General features: G+C 50.2%; 1 protein-coding gene across 1 annotated transcript in view; it reads left to right on the forward strand.

Annotated features, from left to right (window-relative positions):
- The window catches only part of BFSP2 (beaded filament structural protein 2), a 63,677-nt gene that overhangs the window by 1,989 nt on the left and 34,472 nt on the right, over nucleotides 1-27,216 (forward strand). Inside the window, exon 2 of the mRNA XM_077130418.1 lies at nucleotides 26,383-26,465. Within this exon, the coding sequence (XP_076986533.1) occupies nucleotides 26,383-26,465 (83 nt within the window). The remainder of the gene's footprint in view (nucleotides 1-26,382; nucleotides 26,466-27,216) is intronic.

Consider the following 27,216-nt stretch of genomic DNA (forward strand, 5'->3'; position numbering starts at 1 on the left):
ACAGTCTGGGGCCCGAAATCCTGTCAGCTCCAGGAGGCAGCCACTCGACTTCTCTGGGCCTGTTTCCTCTTCTGTAAGACGGGTACAGAAATGCCTAGGATATTACAGCAGATCCGTAGGTAATTAGTGCGTGGTCCCTGCCCACAGCAGGCCGCCACCCAGAGGCCGTGGCAAGCAGGGAGAGCAGGGCCACCCAGGGCTGCAGAAGTGAGGGGTGGCTGCCAACACCCTCTGTGCCCTACCACTGGTGATCAGAGCCCTAAAAGGGGCTCATTTCCCTCTTAGGTGGCCATAAATGAGGCCCCAGATAGGAAGACAGAGTTCTCTTCTCTTTTTCTTTTTTTTTTTTTTTAACTGTGGACTTGAAGATGCATTTAGACTAATGTAGAAAGATGGAGTTGTTATTTCTATATCAAACATCCCAGGCTTTTAGCCCAGGTTAAGCGCTACTTCTCTGAAAAGAAAAAATTTTTTTTAATTCTACTTATTTAGGAAACATACATGATTTTTTTTCCTTCATTATCACAAAACTGACCTTCACCCTCACGTCCCCCACCATGCCAGAGCATGGGCCGTAGACAGCTCTGCCGACCGTCTGCTGTCCGTCCTGGTCCCTCCACCCAGCCACCAGGACCATCTTTCAGCCCCTGGGATCCAACCACATCAGATCCCTTCCCACAACCCCGGGCTCCCCATCACCAGCGGGACACATTTCTGATCCTGGGATCAGTCAGTAGGGCCTCTCTGAAGCCAACCCTCTGCCTGATCTCACCACTTCATGTCACAGCTACACCGCCTCCTGGGACCCCGGAGCACACAGCGTGTCCTCAGCACCCCTGCTTCTCTGTGATACTTCCTCTGTTCCTTCTGTGATCCGGGACAGGCTGTGCCTGCATCCCCGCAGCAGTTGCCACGGTGTCCTCTAACTATTTGCATGCTCATGTTCTCATCTCTCAGCCCAATTGGGCAAGCATCAGGTCTCTGCACAATATAGAGAGTGAAAAGGGCATCAAGTAGGAGGCAGGCTCTGCCACCTACCAGCTGGGTGACTTTGGGCCAGTTACTTAACATCTCTGAACCTGTTTCCTCATCTATCATTTGGAGAGCATTGTATCGACTGTGCAGAACTGTTCTTGGGGCTAACTGAATGGTAGCATGCCTTGCAAAATCCCTGAAGAAGGGAGACCCAATGGCTAACAGCTTAGAAAGTCTATTTATCCATGGCATCGCTGATACTAGGGCATGTACCCAGAAGATGCTCAACAGTAAACGAGACAGTCTTGGGACCTGGTTCTGCTGCTTCCTTGGACCAACCAACCACTCACCCACTCCATGTCTCCCTTTCCCCATCTGCAAAATGGATGAACACCCCCTGGGATCATTGTGAGAAGGAAATGAGACAAAATGTGAAAAGGGGCTTTGGAAACTGTGAAGCGCTGTGCACATGCAATTGCCCATCCAAAGTCAGAGCCCCAGTACACTGGGGGCTGGGCCTCTGACCAAGGGGCTTCCTGCTGGAGGCCATGGTCCCTCTCGGCAGCTGTAACAGGCCCCCTCCTTCCTCCACCCCATTAGCCACTGGGGAGGCAGCTCCTTCCTAGTCCCCACCCATCCCAGAAGAATAGTCCAACTTCCAGCTACTCAGAAACAAAGCCCTTGGCACTAGGGGGTGGTGGCCCCTCTGCCTTCCTGGGCACTTGGTCACGGAGCTCTGGACTCACCAACCCATCGGTCCTCACAGAGCCGCAGGAGGGGCTCGCCCCTGCCTGGGCCCTCACCCCCTTCCAGGCTCTTTGAGGACCACCCACCCGGTCATTTCAAAGTGTGGCCTTCTCCTCGCAGCAGAGGGTCTCAGAGGCAGCCACTCTGTGCTGGAATGTGCCTGAGCCCCCAAAATTCAAAGTTCCCATTCCTCACCCTCGCTTAGTCTTCTCCATCCTTCCAAACTCCTGCCCCACCCCCCGCCCCAGGCTTCCTTAGAGTTCACAGCACCCTCCCCATTCCCCATCCCCTTTTGCAGCACCTTCTCCCTCTTCTGCAACCCTCTCCTGGTCCACTGTGATAGAATGAAAAACTTAGGCTGATCGTTGCCCTCAGTTCAGGGAAGCAAACTCTGAATCTTTGGAATTTCGTGTACTACATGTGATATGCCAACGAGATGACAGGATGGGGCCAGCCACACGTGTGGTCTTAGGGTAGGGGCTGGCCAGGCCGGAAAGACCAGCCATGGATTAGGGATTTGGCGAGTCTTCTGAGCCCCACCTCCCGACCTCTGGATGGGGAGGGGACTGCAGAGTGAGCTTACCACGCAGATGTTGATTCTGTCAATCAGGCCAGCATAATGAGACCTCACATAAACTCAGAACCCCTGAAGCCATGATGAGCTCCCTTGATTGAGAAAATCCATCGTAGCTGTGCCCCAGACCTGGTCCTATGCATCTTTTCTTTTGGCTTCTTCTTATTTGTATTCTTTTGCTACAATAAAACTATAGTCATAATATAGCACTTTCAGTGAGTTCTGTGAGTTGTTCTAGCAAGCGATCAAACCTGAGAGTGTAGTAGGAACCCCTGAATTTGGTCAACTGTGCAGATGGCCTGGCTCCCTAGCATGTGACTGGTGCCCAAAGAGGATGCCTCTGAGCCTGTGGGTCTGACCTACCCTAGTAGTTACAGTCAGGATGGAATTGGGTTTAGTGACTCAGCACTCTTTGCCATTGCTATGAAGATTTTTTTAATCCACCTAGCAGAACTCCTCCTCATCCTTCAAGTCTGGTTCCAATGGCACCTCCACCATGAAGCCCTCCCTGATCTTTGACTCCTTAGAGCCCAACAGGGCACCTGAGGCCTCAGAGCCAGCTCTCAATTATTGGTCCCTGAGTGGTGGTTGGGCACCTCGAGGGAAATCCCACCTCCTCCTTAGCCTGGTCCCCAAACAGAGAATCCAGGAGGGACTTTGGTCACCCCGGAGCAGGTGGGGCTGTGCTGGGATGGCATTTCAGGGGCACTTTCTCAGATCAGGCTGGGGGATGCAGTGGAGAAGTTCAGAGCAAATAATAAGCAGAACTTCCTTTTATGCTCAGCACTTCTGTAGATGTTTAAGAAAATAATCCCCCATAAAACAATTGGGAAGGAAAGGAGATGGACTCTGCCCTCCCTGAAAGTTCCTGAAGCCATTCATGGGCAGCAAGGGGCCTGCCTGCAGTTTCCCCATCTCCCCCATCATGGTGGACCATGAGCTGTCGTCCACCAGTTGTGAGGCGACAAAGACTAGTGTTCAGAAAAAATAAGCAAGAGCGGAGAAAAATATATTGTGGTCGCTGTGTGAAAAGACACAGCGTGGGAAGCCACACAAATCTTGTGGGGCAGGAGGGCTCACACCCTAACAGGTTCGGGAAGGCAGGCCTGGGAGAAAGCATTTCCCACCCTTCCTCTCAGTGTAAGTTCGGGGGCCTTGGAAGGCTTAGGGCCAGCGTATGTGCCCAGCGTCCATGCCCAGGGCCCCGGGCTCACCCTGCACTTAGGATTCCACGCTCTGTGGTCGCCACCTTCAAATGTTTAGTTCGGCCTTTGAATGTGAATTTTGTAAGGCCAGAGCAGCAATGGAAGGTCAGTTCACACATGGTCCCCTCCTGCTGATGGCTTCTCGGCTGCCGCTTCCCTGGCCTCCTGGAGCCCAGTCCCACCTGACCTGGCCCGGCCCAGGGACCGCGGCGGCCCTGCACCCCAGCGGGGCCTGGTCATAGGGTCAGGTGGCACCTTGGGGGGAGGCATGATGGAGCCGTGCCCGGGGGCTGGCCCGCTGCAGTGCATTCAGGTGAGGACTTGCCGGGGTGGGGGGCCGGGTGGGGGCTTGGGTAGGGAGCCCCTCACCCAGCCCTGATTCACAAGGGGCCACGGCGTGCACCCTGAGCAGGTGGGATCCGGGTGCTAGGAAGGTCTGCGCTTGTCCCACCAGCGTCCTTGGGCCTGAGAATGTGCCGTTAAGTAGCAGCTAAAACTCCCCGTGACAGGTGAAGCGAGCTCCAGGTGGACCAAAAGGACGAGCTTAATGTTTTACCGTCTTTCATGGCACTGTTTTTCCTGCTTTCTGAGCAGAGGGCGGCACATTTTCGCTTTGTACTGGGATCCACAGAGGACGTAGCCTGTCCTGGTTAGGTTGGTGCATGATGTACATGAGAATAGATGACATTTCTCTTCTAGTCCAAAACCGCCCCCTCTTCTCCCCAGCTGTTGTTAGGACCTCACAGATATTTCTCCTGCTAAGAAATAAAAGCAGCCTGAAAAATTTGCATGCGTGGGTCACAGAGGCCACACAGGTTCCCAGCCCCTGCCCCTTTCTCAGGCCGAAGGTGACCCTCCCCGTCCTAGCTAAGTGCTGCCGACTTCTGTGACCACAGAGGGATGCTGGTGACATCAGATCCTTTCATCCTCAACTAGGCCAAACACGAGGTTGGAGTCAGGCAGCCCCCCCAACCCCCCACCCCCCGCTTAGGGGCTGCAGGTGAAAGGAGAGGAGGCGCGGCCCACAGAGGCAGCGTTGCAAGTAAAAGGAGCGAGCTGAGGTCGGACTGGGGAAGAAAGGAGAGATATGGGGGACTTGGCTTTCTCCCCTGCTCCATTAAGGCACCTGGAAAATTAGTGGTGTTCCTGGGAGAAACAGCAACTTACCTCCAACAGCAGAGGCTGCCAGCTGCAGAAAGGGAAATCAAAATTATGGAAAGGTAAGAGGATTAGGGTTTTAAAGTGGCCTGATTTCAATATTTGTCCAGCTGCTCCCAGTCCCTTTGTGTCCCCAGAGCTGGGAGAGGGCACACGCTGTGCAGATCTGTCCATTTGGGGTACGTGCTGGAAACAGGCAATCTAAGGGCCAGTTCCTCTCCCCACAGAACCTGTGGCCCTAGAAAATTTTTTTTTAAGTAACAAAAGCCAATCCCTCCCCACTGAGTACAAACGAGGACAGCAGGGTCCCTGTTCCTAACTCATAACTGGGCGTCCCTACAAATAGGTGAGGGCCAGGAACCATGAGTGACTTTTTTAGTATCTGCAAAAACCTAAATGAAATCATGCATTTACCCAAGATGAAGCCACTCAGCCTTTATATTAATTAACATGGTTTGTTTGGTCAGAGCAGGTCAGCGGGGCCGCTTCTCTATCAGCCAAGTGACAAGGGGCACTGCGGAATCGTTAGAAATGCAAGCACACAGAGAAAACCACATTCGGGAGAGTGCCTCTCAGGGACCGCGGGCAAGAGTGGAAGAAATGTTTTGATGGGGCCAGGGGAGGGGCATGGGGATGACACCACTCCCAAGGGGGTTGGTCAAGTAATACGAGGGGTTGCTCGTGGCTTTTAAGAAGGACTCTTCTGGTTGCCTGGGAGCCCCTGTTTTGCTAAGTAGAGCATGTCCGGGGTGGAGCAGAATTGCTCAAGAAAAAGAGACTGAGCCCCGTGTTTCTGTGCTCTTCCCATGCATTGCATGCAACTGCTCTTTAGTCTCTTAAGAGCTCTTAAAATGTGGAGTTCCTTTTGAGGAATGGGGGACATGGAGGCCACGTAGTGGAAAACAGGAGGTGCCGTGTGAAGACTGGACTCTGAGGTTGAGCTTTGGCCCAGCCACTTTCTAACCCCAGGACTTGGAGGCAAGTTCTCCCTGCATCTCGGCTTCTCATCTGAATACTGAGGATGCTTGGGTATTTCCTTGCGGGGATAAAATCTCTCTAAGAAGGAAGCACCAGAGGCTTTCCCACAGAAGTGAGAGACAAGAAAGGGGTCCCGCTACCTCTACAACTATGGAATATTGATTGAAAATATCACTCAGTGTGGCTGGACAAGAAGTACTTGGAAGCATTAGAAAGGAAGAGGGAAAATGATGTCTATTTGCAGATGATATGATTATATTGTTGAAAAACCCAGAAAGGTCAATGTAAAAACTGTGTAACAGTAAGAAAATTTGATACAGCAACAGGATATATAATAGCATAAAACAATCAAAGGCCTTATATCAACAAAAAATATAAAACTAAAATATATTTTTAAAGTAAAAAAATAAAGGGCAGCAATTCAGAACTAATGAACAACTGCTAATACAATTATTTATTCAAGAATATATATATGTATATATATATAATGTATATGTATTAATGGTGGAAGAGAATCTCATTCATGGCAGCAAAAAATAAACCAGAATGCCCACAAATAAACTTAACAAATGCCCTAAATCTGTATGAACGACAATAAAACTCTCCTGAAAGGCACAAAAGTATTCCTGAACAAAGGGAAAGAAATTCCATTTTCTTGACTAGAAAGACTCAGCAGAAATGCACCAGTCGTTACTAAATTAATGTATAAATTTAATGCAACCCGAATTTTTAAAATACCATAGGGGTTTTTTTTGTTTTTTTTTTTTTTGTTTTTTCCTTAAATGAGGTCAGCTGAACCACAGCAGGTGTTCAAAAAATGGTTGGGCAGTGAGGGCTGAAAACAGAAGCAGACAGGCTCAAACCTCCACATCAGAGCGTGAAGTTCGGGGTAGGGGAGCTTCTTTAAAATCCCTCACCAGAAAGGAGAGACTAGAAACAACTAATTGTCTGATATCACTAAGTAACTGCAGTGGAATCCTCTGCAGCTGTGAGGAAAGTAAAACTGACTCATCATATGTGAATGCAGAGCTAGTGCCGAGATATACTGCTGAATGAAAAGGCAAGTAGCAAATATCCACGCTCTGCTGCTATTTGTGTGTTTTCTGTTTTTTTATTTTTAAAGGTGAGCTAGCCTAGCTTTCTCTGGAAGCATCTCTCTGGGATGTTTCTGATAAAAGGAACTGGATGGCTGGAAACACACATACGAGGACGTTTGCGTTGGACTGTTCACTCTTTTGCATTGTTCGGATGTTTTAACTTAGGAAAAAAAAAGCAATAAATACAACTCTTGCCAGCAGCTTGTTGGGGACAGACAGGGAGCTCCCTCTCGGGTCTGGGCAGGTGAGGCCCTCGGAGAAGCCAGCCAGCCCCTCCAGGAGCATCTCTGCACAGAAGGGAAGAAAAGGCCTGTCCCGACAACCACCTCTCCAAACAAAAGTCCAACAAAATTATGAGTATGAGGAACAGCAGAGACCTCTCCATGGGCTGCTGTCTCTGGAAGGACTGAATTAAGGCGTGACCCTGGCAGCTGGCACAGACATGGTGGCCCTTTATGGGGAAATCACTGAAGGACCAGCTCCGAGGCCTCGCCTACCCCCCCAGGACGGAGCACAGAGTCCCCAGCGCTTCCCCCAGACAGCTATGCTGATCCTCCAAAGCTAGGGGCCCCATTTAGGAAAATAAAACTAGTTTATCGCCTTCTGGCTAGGGAAAGGCACATAAAGGCTCATTTGCCTGGTTGTAAACGAGCTAGTAGAGCCGACTGCCACGAATGTATTATTCAGCAGAAATGAGAATTGATTTCAGCTACTGTCTGTAGGTAGTAAAAGGCAGTGTGTGCCCAGGGAAGGGAAAACGCCATCGGGAGACCAGCCAGCTATCGGAAAACAGTGTGTAATTTTTATTTATTTATTTCAGGGGCCAATGAATAACCACCTAAATAAATCTGCAGGGAAACACTACAGCACGGAGAGAGGAGGGCACTGCAGCTCGAAAGGCTCCGTTGCAGCAGGCTCTGGGTGATGTTACACAGGAGGCAAAGTATCCTGTGGGGATTCTAAGGCCCCCAGGCTCCCCCAACGTCCAGGCCCCCTGCCCCGTACCCCACTCCTCCACAGCCCGCTGTCCCTTCCACTGCACATTCGTTCCCACCCCGGGTAAGAGCCCATCCCTCAGGCTTGCTCCCTGCCAGCTCCCAGGAGCCAGGTTAGCTGGTGGATGGGCTCATGATTCTTAATTGAAGAATCATAACTTCCTAGAACCTTTTGTTTGTCCGCATAATGAAGATGCAATTGCCTCTCCCATGGGTTGCTGTGAGGAATAAAGGAGACTGGAGGGAAAGGCCCTGCCGTGTCTCAGCAGTTCCTGACTGCAGTGCCTGCTCAGTCCTAAAGGAGCTCACCCAGGGAATGAGTGCTCGTGGCCGGCTCTCCCGCAGCCTGCTGGCTCTTGGGAGTGAGACAGAGGCCCCCCTCCCCGTCCCAGTGCAGAGATCACCCCCTAAAGGCCAGCCCTGCCATCAGCAGGACCCCCAGGTCCCAGCACCCCCTGGCATGGACACAGGGGCTCTGGGGGTTCTCCAGGTCCACCTCCAACCTTTAATTCCTTTCCTAATAAAATCATGGACTTCGACAAACACAAGAAGTCAAACTCACTGCCTTCCCTGTGCACTGCCGCCCTCAGAGAAGCCCTGATGCTAGCATGGCATTTGCAACTTTCAGCAAGAACTTCTCTTCCCAGTCTCATGTGATCTTCTCATAATGTATGCAGCTGCCCAGCCAGATGGGGTTATGCCCATTTTATAGATGGAGAAACGGAGGCCCAGAGACCTTAATTAAGTTAGTGTCCAAGCCAGCACCAATTCAGTGTTGTTTCTATACCCCTTTCCCCATGCCCAAAAAAAGCGTTCCTGGAAGCCTCCTGTCGGACTCGTTTATACGATCCGTGTTAGTCCCGCCTCAGAGCCGGGGCCCCGCGAGGTGGGCAGATCCACTCCTGCCTCCTGAGCGCCCACTGCCCGCCAAGCCCCAGCCACAGTCAGCAGTGTTCTCTCTCCACGGGGAGTTTAAAATTCTGGGACATGCGTCCTCTTTCTCCCCATTCTCCATTTCTTTTCATTTGAAAGAAACTGTCAGAACTGGTGATTGATCCTTACCCAGCACAGCTCTAACGGGAACTGCTGCAGCTACACGATGCATGAGTCCCGGGGCGGAGGGACAGCTGCCGGCCTGTCAGACAGCTCGGTCCTGGGACCTGAAAGTTTAATAGCTTTGCTGCCAGGGTGGTGATCTCCCCCCACGCCACCTCCCTGCCCCACCTCCAATCCCCCACCTCCCCCCATCCCCACCCCCGCCACCTCCCCCCCACATCCCCACCCCCGGGTATTTCTATTTTTCTCTTTCCGTGATTTTAATGCGCAGAAAAATGTGCTGAGCTGTCAGCCCTTGAGGCAGAATGTCTTTGAGTTCAGCAGCTTCCACGGGTGCCCCAGCTCCCCCAATCCACTCACCATGGGATGGGGGCCCCTGCCCGGGTGGGAGGAGGCCTTTGCCGTAAATGCACCCCTCCATCGGCCGTGTCCAGAGGCCTCCGGGCTGGGTCCCTACCGGGGAAGTCACTCCACCCCCACCCGGTCAGTCAGGAAGCTGAGAGCTCAGTGCTGGGAGATGAGGAGCCACACCCGGGAGACAGGCCCCAGCGCGAAGCCCCCATGGGTCCTGGGTGGCGGATGAAGGCTGTACCTGCTGAAGCTCATCAGCCAAAGACCACCCAGAACTCCCCTTTAGTTGGGCGCAAGGTTATTAGCTTGCTGCAGCAAAGGAGAAACAAGGTAGACCTGGGAACTCTCAGAAGAGAGAGCTAGGAGGAGCTTGCTATGCCATTTGGACCTGGGCTGGGTGATTTGGGAGAAACTTTAAGGAAGTGAAGTTTTGTTCTGCATTTGATGCTGCCAGGAAGTGGGGGCGCGATTCAGTTACTGGGTATCTTAATTTCTGTGCAGAAGGCGGGAGGAATGAAGCAGGCAAAGCGCTGAGGTTGGAAATGCAGCAGTAATCCATCACGCGGCACCGTGTTAGCTGGGAGAGGGAGGCGTAGCTATTTTTGTGGCTGCAGAGTCCTTGCCTCCGTGTCCAGACGTGATTGCCGAGTGGCCTTGACTCTGTCTCTTTGCACCATGATCACACAATGACCTTGTTCGGTGACCCTTGATTTCTGTGAACATGTGTGTTCAGTTGAGACGCCTGTGGCTCAGCCGTCAGGGCCACGCTTTACTTCCAAACTGAGCTCCTTCACCTCCTGGTCCCCAGCGGTGGCACGGCAGCAGGGACTGAGCTGGAGTCCTGGGGGGGGTCTCTCACCCCTAGCTAAGCAGGACCCTCAGGCTAGGGGGCCACAGGGGAGTTTCCTGGGCTGCACTGACTTTAGGAGGCCAGGCCCACTGGTGAGGGTGGGGATCTGGCTCACAAATGCTGAGCAGCCCTCCCCCACCCCCCAGGAGTCAGTCTTGGCTGTGCCTAACCACAAGCAGAAGGGAGGGAGCCCGGCCAAATCCCAGACGCAGGCTTAGCCTCAGAAGTGGGGTCCGGCCAGGCTACTAATCCCCTAAGAGGCAGTGTCTTTATCTGCCAGTTGGGGGAAATAATCCCTATTTCGTGGGTCGTTTGAGGACTCCAGGAGACGGTGCATGTGGACTGGAAAGTAAGTTTCAAGAAGGCAGGAACTTTCAGCCTCCTTTACTCCCTGCCGTTTCTCCAGCCCCTGAGACTATGCACAGTAAATATTGGTTAAATGAATAAATGGAAGCAAAGTAATCAGTTAATGTAAGGTAGCTAGTTTCCACATTATAATCCTGATTCTAAATATTCTGTCATATTTCCTCAAATGCCATTTTAAAAGGTTCTGTGCCCAATTCACTTCACCATCATTCCCTTTTGCTTTTGAAACCAAACCTCAAATTCTATCAAATCACAAGCACTGGTTCGGGGTCCAGTAAGTAAAACTGTGGTACAGAAAGCCTGGACAAGCACTGTCACTACGTTGCTGTGTGCCCTTGAACAAGTTGCTCCACCTCTCTGAATCTCAGATTCCTATGCTGTTAAATGAAGGGATTGAATAGGCCAGATTCTCCCCCATGGCTCTGGCAGCAGGGGGTCATTTCATTTCCCCTTTCCTGAGGCGTGAAGAGACCCGGTGCAGCGACTCCTACCTCTGTCTTCACTTCTGGCTGCCAAGCTGCGTGCTCTGGGCAGATCCCTTTCCCTCTGAGGCTTCTCATCTGTAAAATGACAGGGTGGGATCCTCCGATCTTCCAAGCCCCTGACCATAGGCCTGTCTGTCGCTGCACCTGATTTTCTGAGTAGTGGATGGAGCTGAAAAGAAGAGATGCTGCTGCAGTGAGCCCATTCCCCCTGGGCTGTGAGGCCGGCAGCAGGAAGGTTCTCGCATGTCAGCCTTCTGTCTCAGTCCCAAGGGTCAGGTGGCGGCCTATGGCTATGGAGCAGCAGTTTTATTAGCTCTCCACACCTGCCCAAATACACCCCAGCTCTTGCCAACTGACAGGCAAGGGGGAGATTGGCTAGAGAGGGCTTTTATTGAGAGAGAAAAGTCCACAGCTGATCCAAGATCACAAAAACCCAGATTAAATTAAGCCCATAAGCAGCTGCGGTTTCTGACTCGGCCAGACCCCAGCACCGTGCCTGGGTCCACGTGAGCCTCCTTCCCCCTTCTGGACCCAATGGGTCCGGCCCTTCCAGGGTCCCCTGAGAGTCCTCCAGAGCTGACTTACCACCTGCTCATTCCTGAACCTGACATCTAGCACGACGCCAGGCACCAAGAAAGTACAGGATGAAATTACAGACAAAGGAATGAACTGAAGGATTGAAACCGGTGCCACCTCCCACAGTGGTTAAAGGTGTAAGCTACGGAGTCCAAAAGACCTGGGTTCAAACTCTGGCTCTGCCATTGACTGACTCTGAGACCTAAAACCAACCTCCCTGAACTTCAGTCTTCTCATCCATAAAGTAATGATGCCGATAGCCACCCCCAAAGGATTGTTGTGGATAATAAATCAATTTAGAGCCCTTGGCATAGGGCCTGGCTATGATCAATGCTCAAGAAACCATGGTAACCATTTGTAAGGTTATTTGTGGTACCTGGTTAAAAGAGCTACGATTGCCTGGGGCTCCTGCCACCATCTGCCCAGCCCACTCTGCAGCACCCCAGGGGAAAAGAATTAGCCTCTTCACAGTGGCACACAGGGAAAGAGCTCTGGTGTCTCGGGAGCATTGTGGCAGAAATCCTAGCATGGTCTCCAAGCCAAATCAGAGTAACTTGACAGCCCCTCAGAGATGGGCGGGGGGGGGGGGGGGGGGGGGGGGGGGGGGGGGGGGGGGGCGGGGCCCAGGCTGCTGCCTCTCACCTGGTTCTCTTGCGCAGTGGCCCCACCTGCTGGCTGCCCTGGGAACTGCCTTGCAGACCTCGTCACCCAGCTGTGAATGTTATTTGTGTCAAGTCCTGGGTTGCTATTATTATCTTCTCACTGCCAAAGCCACCCAGGTCCCGAGAGATCAGCCTCGCAGTCCGTGTCACCCTGCAGTCACTCTGCTCTGCTCATGTCAGAACTGCTGCAACAGCTCCCAATTTCCTGAGGATTATAAATCAACCGTAAAATTTCGTTCTGCGACTCTGCATATGTTAGCCAATAAGCCCGTTGCGATTCTCTCCTGCTTCCGTTTGAGATGGAAGAAACCTTGTTACCTCCCTTGTCTTTCTGTTGCATCTTGCATTGCTTCAGCTTTTTGAGCAGAGCTTGAATTTGGAGTCAGGGGTCCTCAGTTCCATTCTCAGCTCACCAAGGACACTCGTCTCTCCCACCCTCAGCTTCCTTATCTGGAAATGGAGGAAGATAATTAAATGTGTCTCTTGGGTGCCTTTAAAATTTAAAGGAGAATAACATGCATGGTAAAAGGCTTTGTCAGCTGACACGGTTAGTCTATACCTCCTGCCTGAGGGTTTTATTAGTGTCGCAGGTGTACAGAAGCCTTAGTGGGTTTGAGCCATGCTGGTCCTGCCTCCTTCCTCTCCACCAGCCTGGACAGTGTGGCACCTGTCACCGAGGCTGCCATGGCCCTGGCACAGAGTTCAGCTTTATTCTGTTCGCTCCTCAGGCCCTGAATGTGGGCTTATGATGCTCCCGGTTCCGTGGGAATCCAAATAGAAGAGCCGAGGTCCCCACAATCCAGGACCCTGAGGTCTGGGAGGGATGATGAGTGTATTACTAGAGTTCTCTAGAGAAGCAGAATCAGCAGGAGGTATCTGTAAATATAAAGTTATAAAAGTGTCTCATGTAACCATGGGAATGTAGACTCCAAGGTCTGTAAGGCAGGCTGTGAGCTGGCAGCTCCAGTGAAGTTCCTCAACAAACTCAGGGGAGGTTGGCTGGCTGAAGCAGGAAGAGTGATTGTCTCTCCTGAATCCTCCCTAAAAGCCTTCCGGTGATTAGATTACACATCACTCGTTGCAGAGGGCACTGCCCCTTAGCTGATAGCATTTGCAACCAATGTGGTCATGATTTAAGTCCATGAAATGTCCTTATAGCAACAGACAGGCCAGCACTTGCCCAACCAGACAACTGGGCACCACCACCTGGCCAAGTTAACACATGAACCTGACCATGACAATTAGTAAACAAATCCACATGTTGAACTGATGCCATCGAATGCCTACCCCGGGCTGGGCATGTGAAGATATCAATTGTACGTTGACCATAGAGGACACATGAGGTGTAGTCATAAAAGCAGCTTTGGATTTTCTCTCCTGCTGTCCCTTTCAAATTGCTCAGTGGAAGGTAGATACTGTCTCCTATCCCTGGATGAAAATGTGGATGGTCCCATGATGTTTTGATCATGTGTAGAGGACTGAAACTTCCATGACCACATTAAGTCACACAACACAGTCTCAGTAAATAGAATGTCCAGTCACTGTATTATTCAACATTTCACCCCTCATCTTCTCCCCATCCCCCTCAACCCAACACCTGGGAAGGGGATGAGATGACTTTCTTCTCTCTTCCTTTCTGATCTCCTTGCCTCCTCTCCCTTGCTGTCCAACCAAAGTCTAAGCAGGAAGAAAAGAGAAGGAAGGAGGGCAGGAAAATTAACATCCAGTTACATGTATATTTCTTTTAATCATCTTGCCACCGTAGGGAGAAACTTTCCTTATCCCCACTCTACAAATAGGGAGACACACAGTCACCAAATAAACACAAACAGGGGCTGAAGTCCTGTCTCCGACAAGTCAATCCCACTATTTTCCCATGAGTCCTTGAGGCTTGACTCAAAAAGGCGAAGGACCTGCTATGGGTCCATTAAACTTCTCTGTGCCTTGGTTCTCCAACTTCCATGATCTTCGAGAGCCCTCTGAATTTTAAAACCCTGTCATATCATTTCTAAGTTGAGTTAGCATGGAATGGATGGTGAGAATTCTGCACTTTAGATCTCCACTTCCTGTTCTAATACCCTATGTCTCAAATGTGCATTCACCTTTAGCAAGTGTAGGGGAGAGAGTTGATGCTGACATCTCTGCTTCTTCAGTTAGGATATGCCCTGTCTTGAGTATGAAATGGGAGGCATGAATTTGCTTCCTCTTCCAAAGGCTCACTTCCCACAAGCCTCTTAAATGATGAGAGAAGTAATACCATGCTGAGCAAGATGCTGGTTTTCCAAGACAGGAGTTTTCCAGATAGCCTGACTCCTACTTTAAGTCAACTACCTCATTTGGAGTTGTATCAAAGAAACAACAATTTATCCAAATGCTGGAGGGGAAAAAAACAGCGGTGATGGATTTCCTGACAGTGGTCTCCAAGACGGGACCATTCAAAGGGATTTCCAAGGATAAACTTGACTTTGCAATTGCAAGGTTCTCCTAACACCCTTGCTTCAGCACCTAAGCTGGCAGTCGGCACTGGACATGTTCTCCCCTGCTGTCCCCCTAGATTTCTGCAGCCTTCCTCTGGAATAAGCAAAACAGGTTCTATTAGCCCCCCTTTTCATAGATGAGGAACCGTGGCTCAGAATCATGAAATACAGTGCCTGGTGTAAAACACAGTCAGGGTTTGAACTTCAGATTTCCAATCCAAATCTAGTACTTTAAGATACTCGCTCTTGCTGATGTACACTCAAGAGTGTTTCCCTGCTCTGCCCTAATCCCTTACAGATCCCATTTCCAGACCCAGAGCCCCAACCCTTCTCCCTGCTTGTCAGCTGAGCTGACCCAGTGGTGGGAGAGGGAGTCCAGTCAAAAGCCAAGAAGAATGAGGAATCTTCTGGAATTATGTCAATCAAATTTCAGCCCCATCAACTCTACCAACAATCCACTGAACTGAACATCCTGCCCCAAATTGCCATTGTATGTCCACAAAATAAAGAATGGATTGTTCCTGTCATTAAATTAAACTGGGTTTGACGGCTCAGGCTCAGGGGGGGAAGCATATCTATTCCTTGATGGCCCTTAAGTTCCAGTGGAGAGGAATAAAACTAACATTTATTGAGCACCTACTATGTGCCAGAATGTGTCCTGAAGGCTTTTCATATTTTAACTCTTTTATCCTCACAACAAACCTACTAGGCTGATACTTTTACGACCTCTTTTTGTAGATGGGAAAACTAAGGCACAGAGCAGTTAAATTTTTTTACAAAGCTACATAACTACTGAAACTGGAAGTACACCAAAATGGGGGACGGGGGGTGGGAAGGCGGCACATAAAAATGGTAAAAATACAAACTCCAAGGTGATGTGGGCCGGGCGTTGGCAGGATCCGCTCCAGCAGCCACACCTGACATATGGAAGGCACCTTGAGATTGTGCTTAAGCCTTGACAGGTCCCGAGTGTATTTCTGAGCAACACAAATTCCTCTGACATTGGCAAGTGCCCAGGGAACAAATCTTGTGAGAGGGAAGTCAGGGATACCCTCTTTGGTAAGCACAAAATGCTTCTTGGAGGGCGGGCGCGATGGCGGCCCCGCCACGTGCCCACGCGGGACCCCAGCGGCGCGGTCCCCACGCGTCCCCACGGCCCCGCCCTGCCCGTGCTCTCCCACAGCCCCAGCAACCCCACCCCATCTGTGCTCCCCGCGACTCCACAAGGCCCTCTCTGGAACTCCAGAGCCCCTTCCTCCCCTCCACCGCTCATTCCCCTCCCCACCCTGCCCCACCCCTCCACCCTCCCCCAACCCTCCCCCCCTCCTCTCCACCCTCCCCCACCCCTCCCCCCCTCCTCCCCACCTTCCTCCGCCAGACCCACTCTGCAGACACCGGGGCCCTCCCAGGGGCCACCCAGGGGCTGGAGACGGTATGCGGTGGGCTTTGTTTCTGTTGCCTCATTTCTCTTCTTGATTATGAAATATTTCCATCATCTAAAAGGGCACTCAACACCGAGCAGTGGGAACTTTTGGTATTATTTGCTACCGACGTTTTTCTTTGTTTTTTTTTTTTTAGCGTGAAATAAACTATTTCAGTGGTACAATTGGAACCCCTTCTGTGCCCCATCCTGCTTGGGTTCCCCTCCTCAGAGGTCATCACTGCTCCACATTTGGCATTTATCAGTCTCACGAAGGTCATTCTGCATTCACTCCATATGCATGCAAACCCTTCATAGGATAGTTTTGTATGATTCTAAACTTTCTATTAAATTGTTTCGTACTGTTTCTTTCTGTAATTTGCTTGCTTAATGCCTCATGGTGTTCGTGAGATTATCCACATAGTATTTCATTACATATATGTATATGTATGTTTATATACGTGTGTATGCATGTATATCATAAGTTGAATTTTCTGTTTATGGATAGAGGTTGCTTCCAATCTTCCTCTTTTACAAAGAGGAGGGCAGCATAAACATTTTTACGTATATATGGAAGAGTTTCTCCAGGTCAAAGATGAACAAACTATAGGTGCTAACTCTGGCCCAACAGTTGTATTTGTTTGTATAAAGGTTTTATTGGGGTGCACTGATGGTTCAGTGACTAGAATGCCTGCCTTCCATGCAGGAGACCCGGGTTCGATTCCCGGACCATGCACCCCCTCAAAAAAATGTACTTTGAAATAAATGTTATTGGAACACAGCCACACACATATTTGTGTACAAATCATCTGCACTGCTTTAATGCTATAATAGCAGAGTTGCATAGTTTTGGCAAAGACTGTGTGGTCTGCGAAGTCTAAAATATTTGCAACCCAGCCCTTTATAAGATATAGTTATTTCTTATATTAAAAGTTAGGATTAATCCTTCTCTGGGTTAATACTTAAGATGAAAAAGACTGGGTCAAAGTTTGTGACCTTCTTCACCTTTTATATGGCACTGCCAAATTGCTCTCCAAAGTGGTAAAACTGATTCACACCCCTGCACCCCCAGCCCCCCTCTGGCGCCCGTGCACACACACACACACACACACACACACACACACACACACACACAATGTGTGATCACTCTGCTTTCTTCCCAGCCTCACGTCCCCTGGTACTGTAAGACTAGAAGGTTTGCCAATCTGATGCTTGCGAATTTGTTTCTCATTGTTGTTTCATTTGTTCGGTACTTGACATATTTATCACGTATTCATTCATTTAACAAACATCTATTAAGGGGTTTCTGTGTGCCTGGTACCATCACATAAAACGTCCCCATTTTACAAACTGAAGTGTTAATGTTAGCATCACCATTCAAACACGGGTGGTAAAGCAAGATGGTTGAGCATGAGTTTGGCAGGGCTACCTGGAAAAGGTAGCAGCATGAAAAATAATCAAATAACATATTATTCTGCAGGCTTTAGGATGCTCAGTTGCGAAATAAGACAACAGTCTGGCTGTCCGCCCATAGCTTCTGAGAGCCCAGGGCATCTCCATCGTAATTCTTAGCAGAAAAGATTAATATTTCACAGAGGCATCAGTAGTATTTAGTAATTAAACTGTTGTCTATCTTCCCTTTAGGCCTTAGAAAATTAAACATCTGTGATTATAAGGGAGAGAGTGAGTACAAGTTGATATAGCAAGATTATTTAAAGTTACCAAGATAGCAATAATGGGACAGGGCGGTGAGTGTGAATGACGGAAATCTGCATCTGCCAGGCTGGAAAGTCAATAAAGATGAATGTGGCTCACAACTCAAGAAAAAAGTAGATATGTAGAAATACAGGGGTAAGCCCTAAACAAATGAAAAGCAAATGCCAAGGAGGAGGACCTGGGGATAGGAAAAGGTGGGGCAGGGAAATAGTTTTCTTTATAAGATCTTCAGCACTGCTTAATTTTAAGTATATGTATTACTTTGATCATTTTTTTAATTGGAATTTAAGAACTACAATCAAAGAGATCATGAGTTTACAGATGAAGTGATATATTGTCTAGGATTGGCTACATAATAATCTCAGAGGTGGGTATAGAGATTTTAAAAATTAGCCATGAGATTATAATTTTGGAGCAGGGTGATGAGTAGAGGAGGTCATTTTTCTTCTCTCTTCCTTTGTATATTGCTGAAACTTCCTGTAGTAAAAGTTTTTACGAAGAAAAAAAGAGCATGGGCTGTGGGTTTCAATTCTAGCTAGGCTACTTAGTACTACGTGCAGGTTATTTCAACTCTTGAGCCTCAGCTTCCTCATCTGTGTAATGGGCGTAAATAATGTGTGCCCATTTTGCATTACCTGTTGCATTGGGTTACTACAGGGATTCTATGAGATCATGCCAGTGAAGGGCTTATGCAAGGGCTTCATATGTGGTAAGTGCTTTAAAAAATGTCTGGGTTTGGGATTTGTTTGGTGGCTTCCATTTAGGGTTTTATAAAACGTTTGGTCCTAAAACTTGAGTCTTCAGGCATCTCATACTCAGTTCCATACATCTAATCATGTTTTGCCTTGTATGTTTGTCATGGTTGTGTGTGATTTGCTCTCCTCAGCTAGCCTGCTTTGCTTTGTTAACAAACATTTATTGAGCACCTACTATGTGCTCTGGCTTTGGTACTGAAGAGGCAGAAATGAAAGACTGTCCCTGTCTCGATGAGCACACAGGTCAGTGTGGAGAAAGACAGATCAAGGTCAGAAGAAAATACCACATGACCGCTCCTGTGATTTGGATAGACCGTCAGGGATTGTAGGGACTGCAGAGGCTGACCAGCCAACCCAGCCTGGAGGTAGCCGGCCTTAGCAGGATGAGTAAGAAGTCACCTGGTGAAGATGGAGAGCATGGAGACAGCGCATCCACGGTACTTAAATCCACGGGAATAGATCAGGTCACAATCACTTCAGAAAAGAATGCAGATTAAAAAAAGAAGCTTCAAGACCCAATCCTGAGAAACTCTGGAATTTAGAGGTCAGCTGAAGGAGAAGGACCCAGTGAAGGAGACGGAGAAAGAATGTCAGTGAAGCAGGAGGAAGAGCAGGCTTTCATAGAAGCCAGGACAGAGAAAAGCATGTCTTTCACAAAGGCTGCTGGGGGGGGTCAAGATGACAGAAGAGAAGCATCTCTTGGGCTTGGTAGCCGTGATCTTCCATCTTTGCCATTTTGATAAGAACTATCTTTGGGTGCCAGAGACGGATAATGATCTCGTTCATTTCTTGCTCAAGCAAATCATCCTCAGTATCCCTCCTAAATGTGCGAAGGGTTTCTAAAGGGAATCTTGCATCTTGCCACAACACCAGCAGAGGTTAATTTCCAAGCGCCCAGCCTTTTCCACCTCCTCCCCAAGCCTGCAGCTCTAGCTGCCAGGATGCCAATATTTTCAACTCTAGCTAAACCATTAATAATTCCCTGGGGCTGAAATGATAACCCTTTTTTAAAATGCTGTTTGTCCTTGCCTTTTAAACACAATTAATGGTTTTTCCTTGCCTGCCACTGCCTGCTCCACTACATCTACAGTGAGGGCAGCAGTAAGAAGAGATCAACCCTCCTCCTCACAGCACCAGTGATCTGGGCTTCTCAAGTGACCGTGACAGCAGAGACTGAAAGAAAAAAATAACCAGCCATCGGTGGAAGTCTTCATTGTACAGCACATGTGTTTCGGAAAAGCAGGGCAAGACCAGTGCCAGATGCACAAGCCCATCAAATTCAATTTGACATTCATTTAGCTGCTCGGTACAAAGGCAAATAGCAGTAATAATTAGGGCCACTATTCGTGGAATGCCTACCCTGTGCCAGGCTGTCTGCTAAGTGCTTTACATTCATCTGCTCAATTATCACAACTGCCTATAGGGAAGTATTATTATATATAGGGAAGATGGGAGTATTATTATCTTTTTTTTATGGTTTAGGAAACCAAAGCTTAGAGTTACTTACCCTGAGTAACTGGCCCGAGCTGGTGACTGGATACTCTAGTTTGTTAATGCTGCCAGAATGCAATATACCAGAAATGGAACAGCTTTTAAAAAGGGAGTTTATTAAGTTACCTGTTTACAATTCCAAGGCCATAAAAAATGTCCAAACTAAGGCATCCAGAGAAAGATATCTTGACTCAAGAAAGGCTGATGGGTCCAGGGCACCTCTGACAGCTGGGAAGGCACATAGCTGGCATCTGCTGGTCCTTTAGCTTTTGGTTTCAAGCAACTTCCCCAGGGGGGAGGTGCATTTTCTTTCTGCATCTCCAAATGTCTCTGTCTGTGTCAGCGCTGAAACAACTGTTTCTCCACAATGCCTCCCCTTTTAAAGGACTCCAGTAAAATCAAGCCGAGTCACATCCCCATCGAATCAAAAGGCCACACCCAAATTGGGTGTGTCCCATCTCCATGGAAACAATCTAATCAAAGTTTCCACCCTAAACAATAGGTCTGGCCCCACAAGCTTGGACTAGGATTAAAACATGGCTTTTCTGGGGTACCTAACAGTGTCCCACCAGCACAGTGGAGGAGCTGGGTAATAAGGGAAATGTGTCCCTGTCTTTCCGCCAAGTGAGGTAAGAGAGGGGCAGTGTGCAGGGGCAAGTGGGGTGATTCAGACGTAGGGCTGACCCGGGTGGGAGGAGGAGAATCAGCAAAGGCCCCCCGTGCTTCCAATAGCTCAGGCTAAAAACTGAGGTGTCCTCTGGATGCCTTACCCTCACTTTCCCCGCACCATCTCTGCCACCGAGAACTGGGTGCTCCCACTCCCCAAATGTGTCTCAAACCACCTCCTTCTTACCAGCTTCCCTCAGCCCCCTAGTTAAAGAGGTCATCGTGTCTCCCTGGACGATGCAGAAGTTTCCTCACTGTTCCCCAGGATCCCTCCCGCCCTCCGCCACCTGCCCTGCCTGCTGGTCAGTGGGGTCTGCTTAGTACTCAGACAAGAGCCCACCCGGGCCCTGCTTGGAACCGCTCAGTGGCGTCCGAGTGAGTCTCACTGCTTTGTCCTTGTCCCCAAGACCCGCCCCCCCCATGCCCTCACTTCCCCTGGAGCCCCGCCTGCCACCAGCACAGAGCCTGGCACAGGGTCGGCACAGGGTCGGCAACCTGTCCTGAAGCAAGTAAGGCAGAAGGAATGCAGAGGCGCCCAGAGGAAGCCATGAGTGAGAGGGCTGTAAAGCAGGGCAGGCAGCGAGGGCTAGGACGGGTGCGCTGTACGAAGGGCTCCGAGAGGCAGGCAGCAGCAGGCGCCCCAGGGACTGGGGGCATTGCAGGTGCAGCAGGGTGGCCTGAGTGAGGCTGGAGGCAGGTCTGTGTGAAGCTGTGACTCACAAGTCCAGTGTTGGCATCCACCCCAGAGGCTCCCATACATAGGTCTGAGGTAAGGCCTGAGCATGTGCATTTCTCCCAAGTGCCAGGTGATGCTCCACCATCCGTCTAGAGACCACACTTTGAGAACTACTGGTATGAAGTGTGCTAAAGGGGGATCCACCTGGAGGATAAGGGCAGGTGCATTGACCAGTAAATCAAAGTTGCTTAATGCCAAGCTGAGAGCAGTTCACAGTGCCCCAGGCCAGCAGCCACCCCCTCCCCTTCCCCCCTTCCTGTGCCTTCTCTCCCACAGAGGCCCCTGTGACCGGCAGTGACCCCTGGCTGCGTCCCTGGGCAGAATTTTATGCCTTGAAGGTATCTCTTGTTTCTCTCGCCATCAAAACCTGCTGGTCCTGAGTCTTCTTCCCTCAAGACTCCTTCATCTCTCATAGCCACTCACACTAATGCCGCTGTGACAATTACGGGTCTTTTTAACAGCGGACCGGCCTTACAGTATGTGGCACTGTGGGCAGAGGGAGAGAGAGTCAGAAAAGAGGACCCTCCTGGTGCCTCTCTTGACACATCGTGTGGCAAGCTGCCAGCCTGCCCACCTTAGCGGTCACCGCTGAGGGGGCCCATTAGACTAGTTTGTACTTTTTACCAACAAAATGTGGGACAGCAGCAGTCCCAGGGTCGTGACTAGGGTTGTATTCTTTACACCAGCCCAGTGACAGTACCCCTTAACACTTGGTATTTTTACTGCCCGCTCCCCTGGGAAAGAGAAGTTGATGAGATGGGCACACCACTTCTGCTGTGCATCCACTTTGGCCATAACCCAGAGAGGCCCAGCCAGGAAATGCCCATCTCTTGCAGTGTTAAATACAAATGGCCTTTCTGCTCTAGGCTTGGCAGCAAAGGCCTCAGCAGCCCAAGTGTCTCCCAGCCTGCAAAGTTGCACCCGCAGATCTGCCCCCAGCTTCTCTCAGCTTGCGGGCTTTGAAATGAAAGCTCAGGGCTGGGAGTAGAAGGTGGTTTGGTCTGGAATGGTCTGGTCTGGCCTCGTTTGGTTTGCTGTGGTTTGGTCTGGTCTGGTCTGGTCTGGTGTGGTTAGCATCCTCATACAAGGTAGGAAAAACATCTCTTTATCTTCATGATGCAGCCTCGGTAGGAACCAGGGGTCCTCATTTTTCAATGTCAAAGACAGAAAACGGTCCTCCTCAAACATCTCTCTCTTCATTCCAGTGTGCCTTTTAGCTGCAAAGCTGGTTACCAAAATATGCACGCTTTAAGTTCCACTGACCCAGCTGGGCGTTCTGGTTCTGCCACTCTCCAGCTGTGTGGTTTGGGGCAGTTTTCTTAAGCTGTCTGGGCCTCGGTATCCCCAACTGTCAATTGGGTGCTGATAGCAGTTTTAGGGGGTCCGTGAGCATTTAATGAAGCCACAAATGTTTAGTATCTAGTACTACAGCGTGAGGCACAGTCCGTGAGCTGGGAACTGCTTAACAATCAGCTGTCTGGGAAAAATGAAAGACCCTGATTTACAATGTTTGCCAATCTCCCTGGTGTAAATACACCCACCATGGTTGATTTCAAGTTATGAGCACGTTACTGGATGCCAAGCTGGGAAGAGACGCTGTTTTATCTCCAGTGTCCCCACCAGACAGGGGAAATGGATCCAAGGAACCTCAAGAGCAGAGAGAATAGTCAAAGGACAATGAATTCTACTTGTTACCATCCCTTTTAATATAATTTATTTAATTTTAAATTTTCAAAATTTCATTTTTAAGGGTGGCTGTGTTTAACAACCGGCTCACAAAATTCCTGAAAATGTATCACCCCTCTCTCAGCCAGCCACCGCAAGCCAGCACACGCGCACACAAGCCAACCACCGGGCACGGCTGGAGGTGTCCCACAAATACAAGTTCCTTTCTCTCTTTCCCTGCTGTTCTCAGGCCTGGGAAGACCGAATGGATATTTTCCCAGGTAGAGACAATGTTGTTCCCTGTTCGTAGCAGGCTCCACGCTTTACTTTGGGCCTCGGCCTCTTGTCTTCTCCAGCTGGGGAGGCTGATGTCCCACAGGCACCAACGAGGACCCCCACCCTGCCCCGAGCTGGGGCGACTGGAGGAGAACCCAGAAGGGGTCTCTGTGGCTCCGCGGTGCAGCCTGCTGGTTTATTTTAGGATCGCTGCCCGTGAGGGAGATGGGAGAAGCCGGGCCAGCAAGCTGTCCTTTGGCAAGTCAGGCCCTATAATTACTCTCCTCTAGAGGCTCAATAAATCCCTGGTTGTCAAATAACAACTCAAGCTGGAAAGGCCCCCAGCTCCCCCCAACCCTGGCGCGGCGTGAGCTTCCTGGGACACATTTGGGACAGACCTACCCTATCTACCAGGCAGTGTCCAGATTATTTCCAAAGGTGTACCTGTTCTCAGCCCCGAGTGAGGAGTCAGAGGGGGCTAGAAGCGAGGGCACCGAGGCCCGGGACCCTCACCTCACCTCACCTTTGGGCATTTGCTCCCTGACTCTTGCACGTATTGCTCCAGGCACCTTCTTATACATGCAGAGTTTGCAATAAACTGGGGGAAATGTTACAAAATTTGCAGGGTAGAGCAAAGCCAAAGCGTTATGTGGACACAGGCCTGAAAGGACTGACTCCCAAATGCTGGTGGTGCTTCTCCGGCCGGCAGGACCGAGGGCAGCTGCATTTTTCAGCCAGCCTCCAGCCTCTTAGGAGCTATGTGACTCTGAACATGATAAACCTGTATCCCAAGCGCCCCCCAGAGGGGTTTTTTCCCCCCACTTTTTCTGGATCCAAAGTTTTCAAAGCAGAAACGAATAAAAAACAAACAAAACTAAATTGTACCAAGGTGAAAATTTTCAGCTTCGGGATCCCTCACTTGCCCCTCCCGAGGCAATGAAAATTAAGCTTTCATTCTTCTTTTGGAAAGATGGTCCCCAAGCTGTGCAAGCGGGCAGGCCGCGCATCTGCCATGGTCAAAATGACGCTGTCTCCCCGAGCCCACAATCTGGACTAGAGTGCAAGATCTGCCTCAGGCCTGACTGTGAAAAATCCAGCAGGGTGACTGCCTGGGCCTCAGATTAGTCCCCTGCAAAATACCATTGCTGCAGTGTTCCAGAAATGGCCGTGGTGAAGAATGCACAGCTATGTGATGATTTTGTGAGCCGCTGATTATATAATATGGCTGAACTGGAAGGTGTGGATATTTCCCAAAACAAATATGAAAAATAAATCAATTAAAAATTTTTAAAAAGCCGTTGCTGAGGGCAGGGGGCTGACGTGGAGCGAGCTGGGCCAGAGCAGCCAACGCACAGCCTCAGGGAGGCCTCAGCCCCTGTGCCCCACTAGGACCCTGCGGGGCAGTGACTCAGGCCCCGTCCAGGGACAGGTTGGGGACTGCTCACCCGTGGTCACTCGGCTGCTTCATGCACATGTTCATTTATGCATGCATTCATCAGGGACTTATCCGACCCCAGGCCTTGGGGACTGTGTTGGTTGGAAGCTATGATGGACCCCAGAAAAGGTCATGTGCTTAAAGCTGATCCTTTCCTGGGGGCGGGAGCCCGCCGTAAGCAGGTCCTGGGTCCCCAGATCGCCTGTTGATGCCTTGATTTGGACATTTTCAAGGCCTCAGAACTGTAAGCTCGTAAAGTAATAAATCCCCATTGTTAAAGCCAGCCCATTTCAGGTATGGTGCACCACCTCTGCAGCCTTAGTGAACTAAAGCAGGACACGTCAGCAAACAAGGAGCTGGCCTTGGGGAGGGCTTCACGACACGGGGGGGGGGGGGGGGGGGGGGGGGGGGGGGGGTGACCATGCCCCAGCCAGGGGAGGAGACGTGAGTGTGTTCTCCCCTTGTTCCTGTGAGGTCATCTGTTTTGCGGTTTTTTGTTTGTCTGTTTTCAACTAGTGACAGAGGGACAGGAAAGGCTGGGGACTCTCCCTCACCGAGTTCTTTCCCATCTCATTCCTGTCTCTGACCTGGGACCTGAAGTTCCCTCTCTTGTCAATAAAGAACTTATAACTCACTCCCATCAAAGCGTAAAGGCCCAATCATAGCTTCAAATATGACTTGTATCCTTCTTTAACAGTAACTCCTTTTCTTTTCCCTTAACTAAAGCTTATCGGAAAGTCATATATGTGGGGAAGCCATGAGGGTTTGGGGGAGTCAAGTTTGAAAAACCCTCCCTGAAGCTGCCTGAACACCCTGAAACGTGTGCACCAGACTTAGGGTCACACGTGGCTTTGAGGGCAGGAGGCTTTCTAGGGCCGCACTGTAATGCAGCAGCCACTGGCCAGGCACAGATCTTTAATCTTGCGTTAATGAAATTATATCAGTTCCTCGGTTGCCCTAGCCACATTTCAAGTGCCATTGCACAGGGCAGATGCAGACAATCTCCATCGTCACAGAAAGTTCTACTGAACTGCACCCCTGGAGAGATTTCATCCACTTTCCAAGGCATCCAGGACATGAAAATGTCAGTAGTCGCTAAGTAAAGCCGGTGAGACTTCTTTACTTAGGGGCCAGAAAAATCCTCCCTGGAGAGACAAAACTCTTATCGGAGGCAGAGGCTATGAAAAAGTCTGCTTGTGAATAATCGCTTTGTCCCAAAACTCCAACCCAAAAAGCTCTTGAAAGAAATACACAATTTGGGGCCACAAGGGTAGTTCAGTGGTAGAACTGCCTGCCATGAGGGAGACCAGGGTTCAATTCCCGGCCCATGCGCTTCCCAAGTAAGCAAACAAACCCCAAAATTCAAAAAAAATAGTGCCGCAATAAGGGGGTACTCGCATGGAAAAAGAATGAAATGTGACCCCACCTTACAGCATAGAAGAAACATTTTATGCTGAGCTATTGTTCACTTCTTTGGTCCCTCTCATTTTTGAGGCAACACTTTTTTTTTTAATTGTACAGCTAATTGCTGTGAAAAGGGTGTTCTAAGCGAGCCAGCGCCTCGGAACTGGGGGTGCTTTCCTGTGCCCCGGTTCCCGGTGGTGAGTGAAGGTGGTGAGTGACGGTGGCACACGGTGACCTTGCCTCTGCGCTCTGTGTGATTGCTCTAGGTGGGCGAGGCCGTCCTGGAGAACGCCCGGCGCGTGCTGCACACGGAGAACATCCAGGCGGGAGCCGAGGACTTTAAAGAGAGGTAACGCTGCACAGCGCGGGGACCGTCCCTCCACCGCCCCCGGCTCCTGGGCGAGGCAGGGAGGGCAGTGCCGCCCTGGGGTCTGCACTGTTCACCTTCCGCCTCGTGGACGGCTGGGGTGGGACAGGGGCGCCCCAGGAGACTTTCAGAGCAGAGAGGATCTCGCCCAAACCCCTCCTTACGGACGCCAGCTGCACCCTGCCACAGGCTCTAAGAGCTTGCCCGGGCCGCGTGGTTCGGAGCTGGGGTTCCCAAACTCTACTGCACATCCGAATCGCCTGGGGGACGGGCAGGAAAACACAGCTCCCTGGGAACCCAGATTTCCCATTCGGTAGGTCTGGGGTAGGCCCGAGAACCTGCATTTCTAACGAGTTCCCAGGGAATGCTGAGATGGCTGGTCCTGGGACTGCCCCTTTGAGAACGGCTGGGTGACAGCACTGCTTCTCAACCACCACTGCAGATTTGAACTTCCTGGGGCACTTGAAAAATGCCGCTGCACGAGTCCCACAGGCAAATCAAATAAATCAGTCCTGGAGCGTGAGGCTCAGGCATCAGTACTTTTGAAAGCTCACCAGATGATCTGCATGTGCCTCCAGGCTTGAGAATCAGAGCATTGAAATCAAATTCCATGTTCTCAAATGTGTCATGTGTATACCACCGACGATGACCATTTTAGGTGGTACAAGGATAAATATTTTATTTTTACTAGTTATTCATTTATTTTTGTAGTTACCTCCTCTTTATGACCCGT

The sequence above is a fragment of the Tamandua tetradactyla genome, chromosome 15, assembly GCF_023851605.1.
Source record: "Tamandua tetradactyla isolate mTamTet1 chromosome 15, mTamTet1.pri, whole genome shotgun sequence".
NCBI classification, from domain to species: Eukaryota; Metazoa; Chordata; class Mammalia; order Pilosa; family Myrmecophagidae; genus Tamandua; species Tamandua tetradactyla.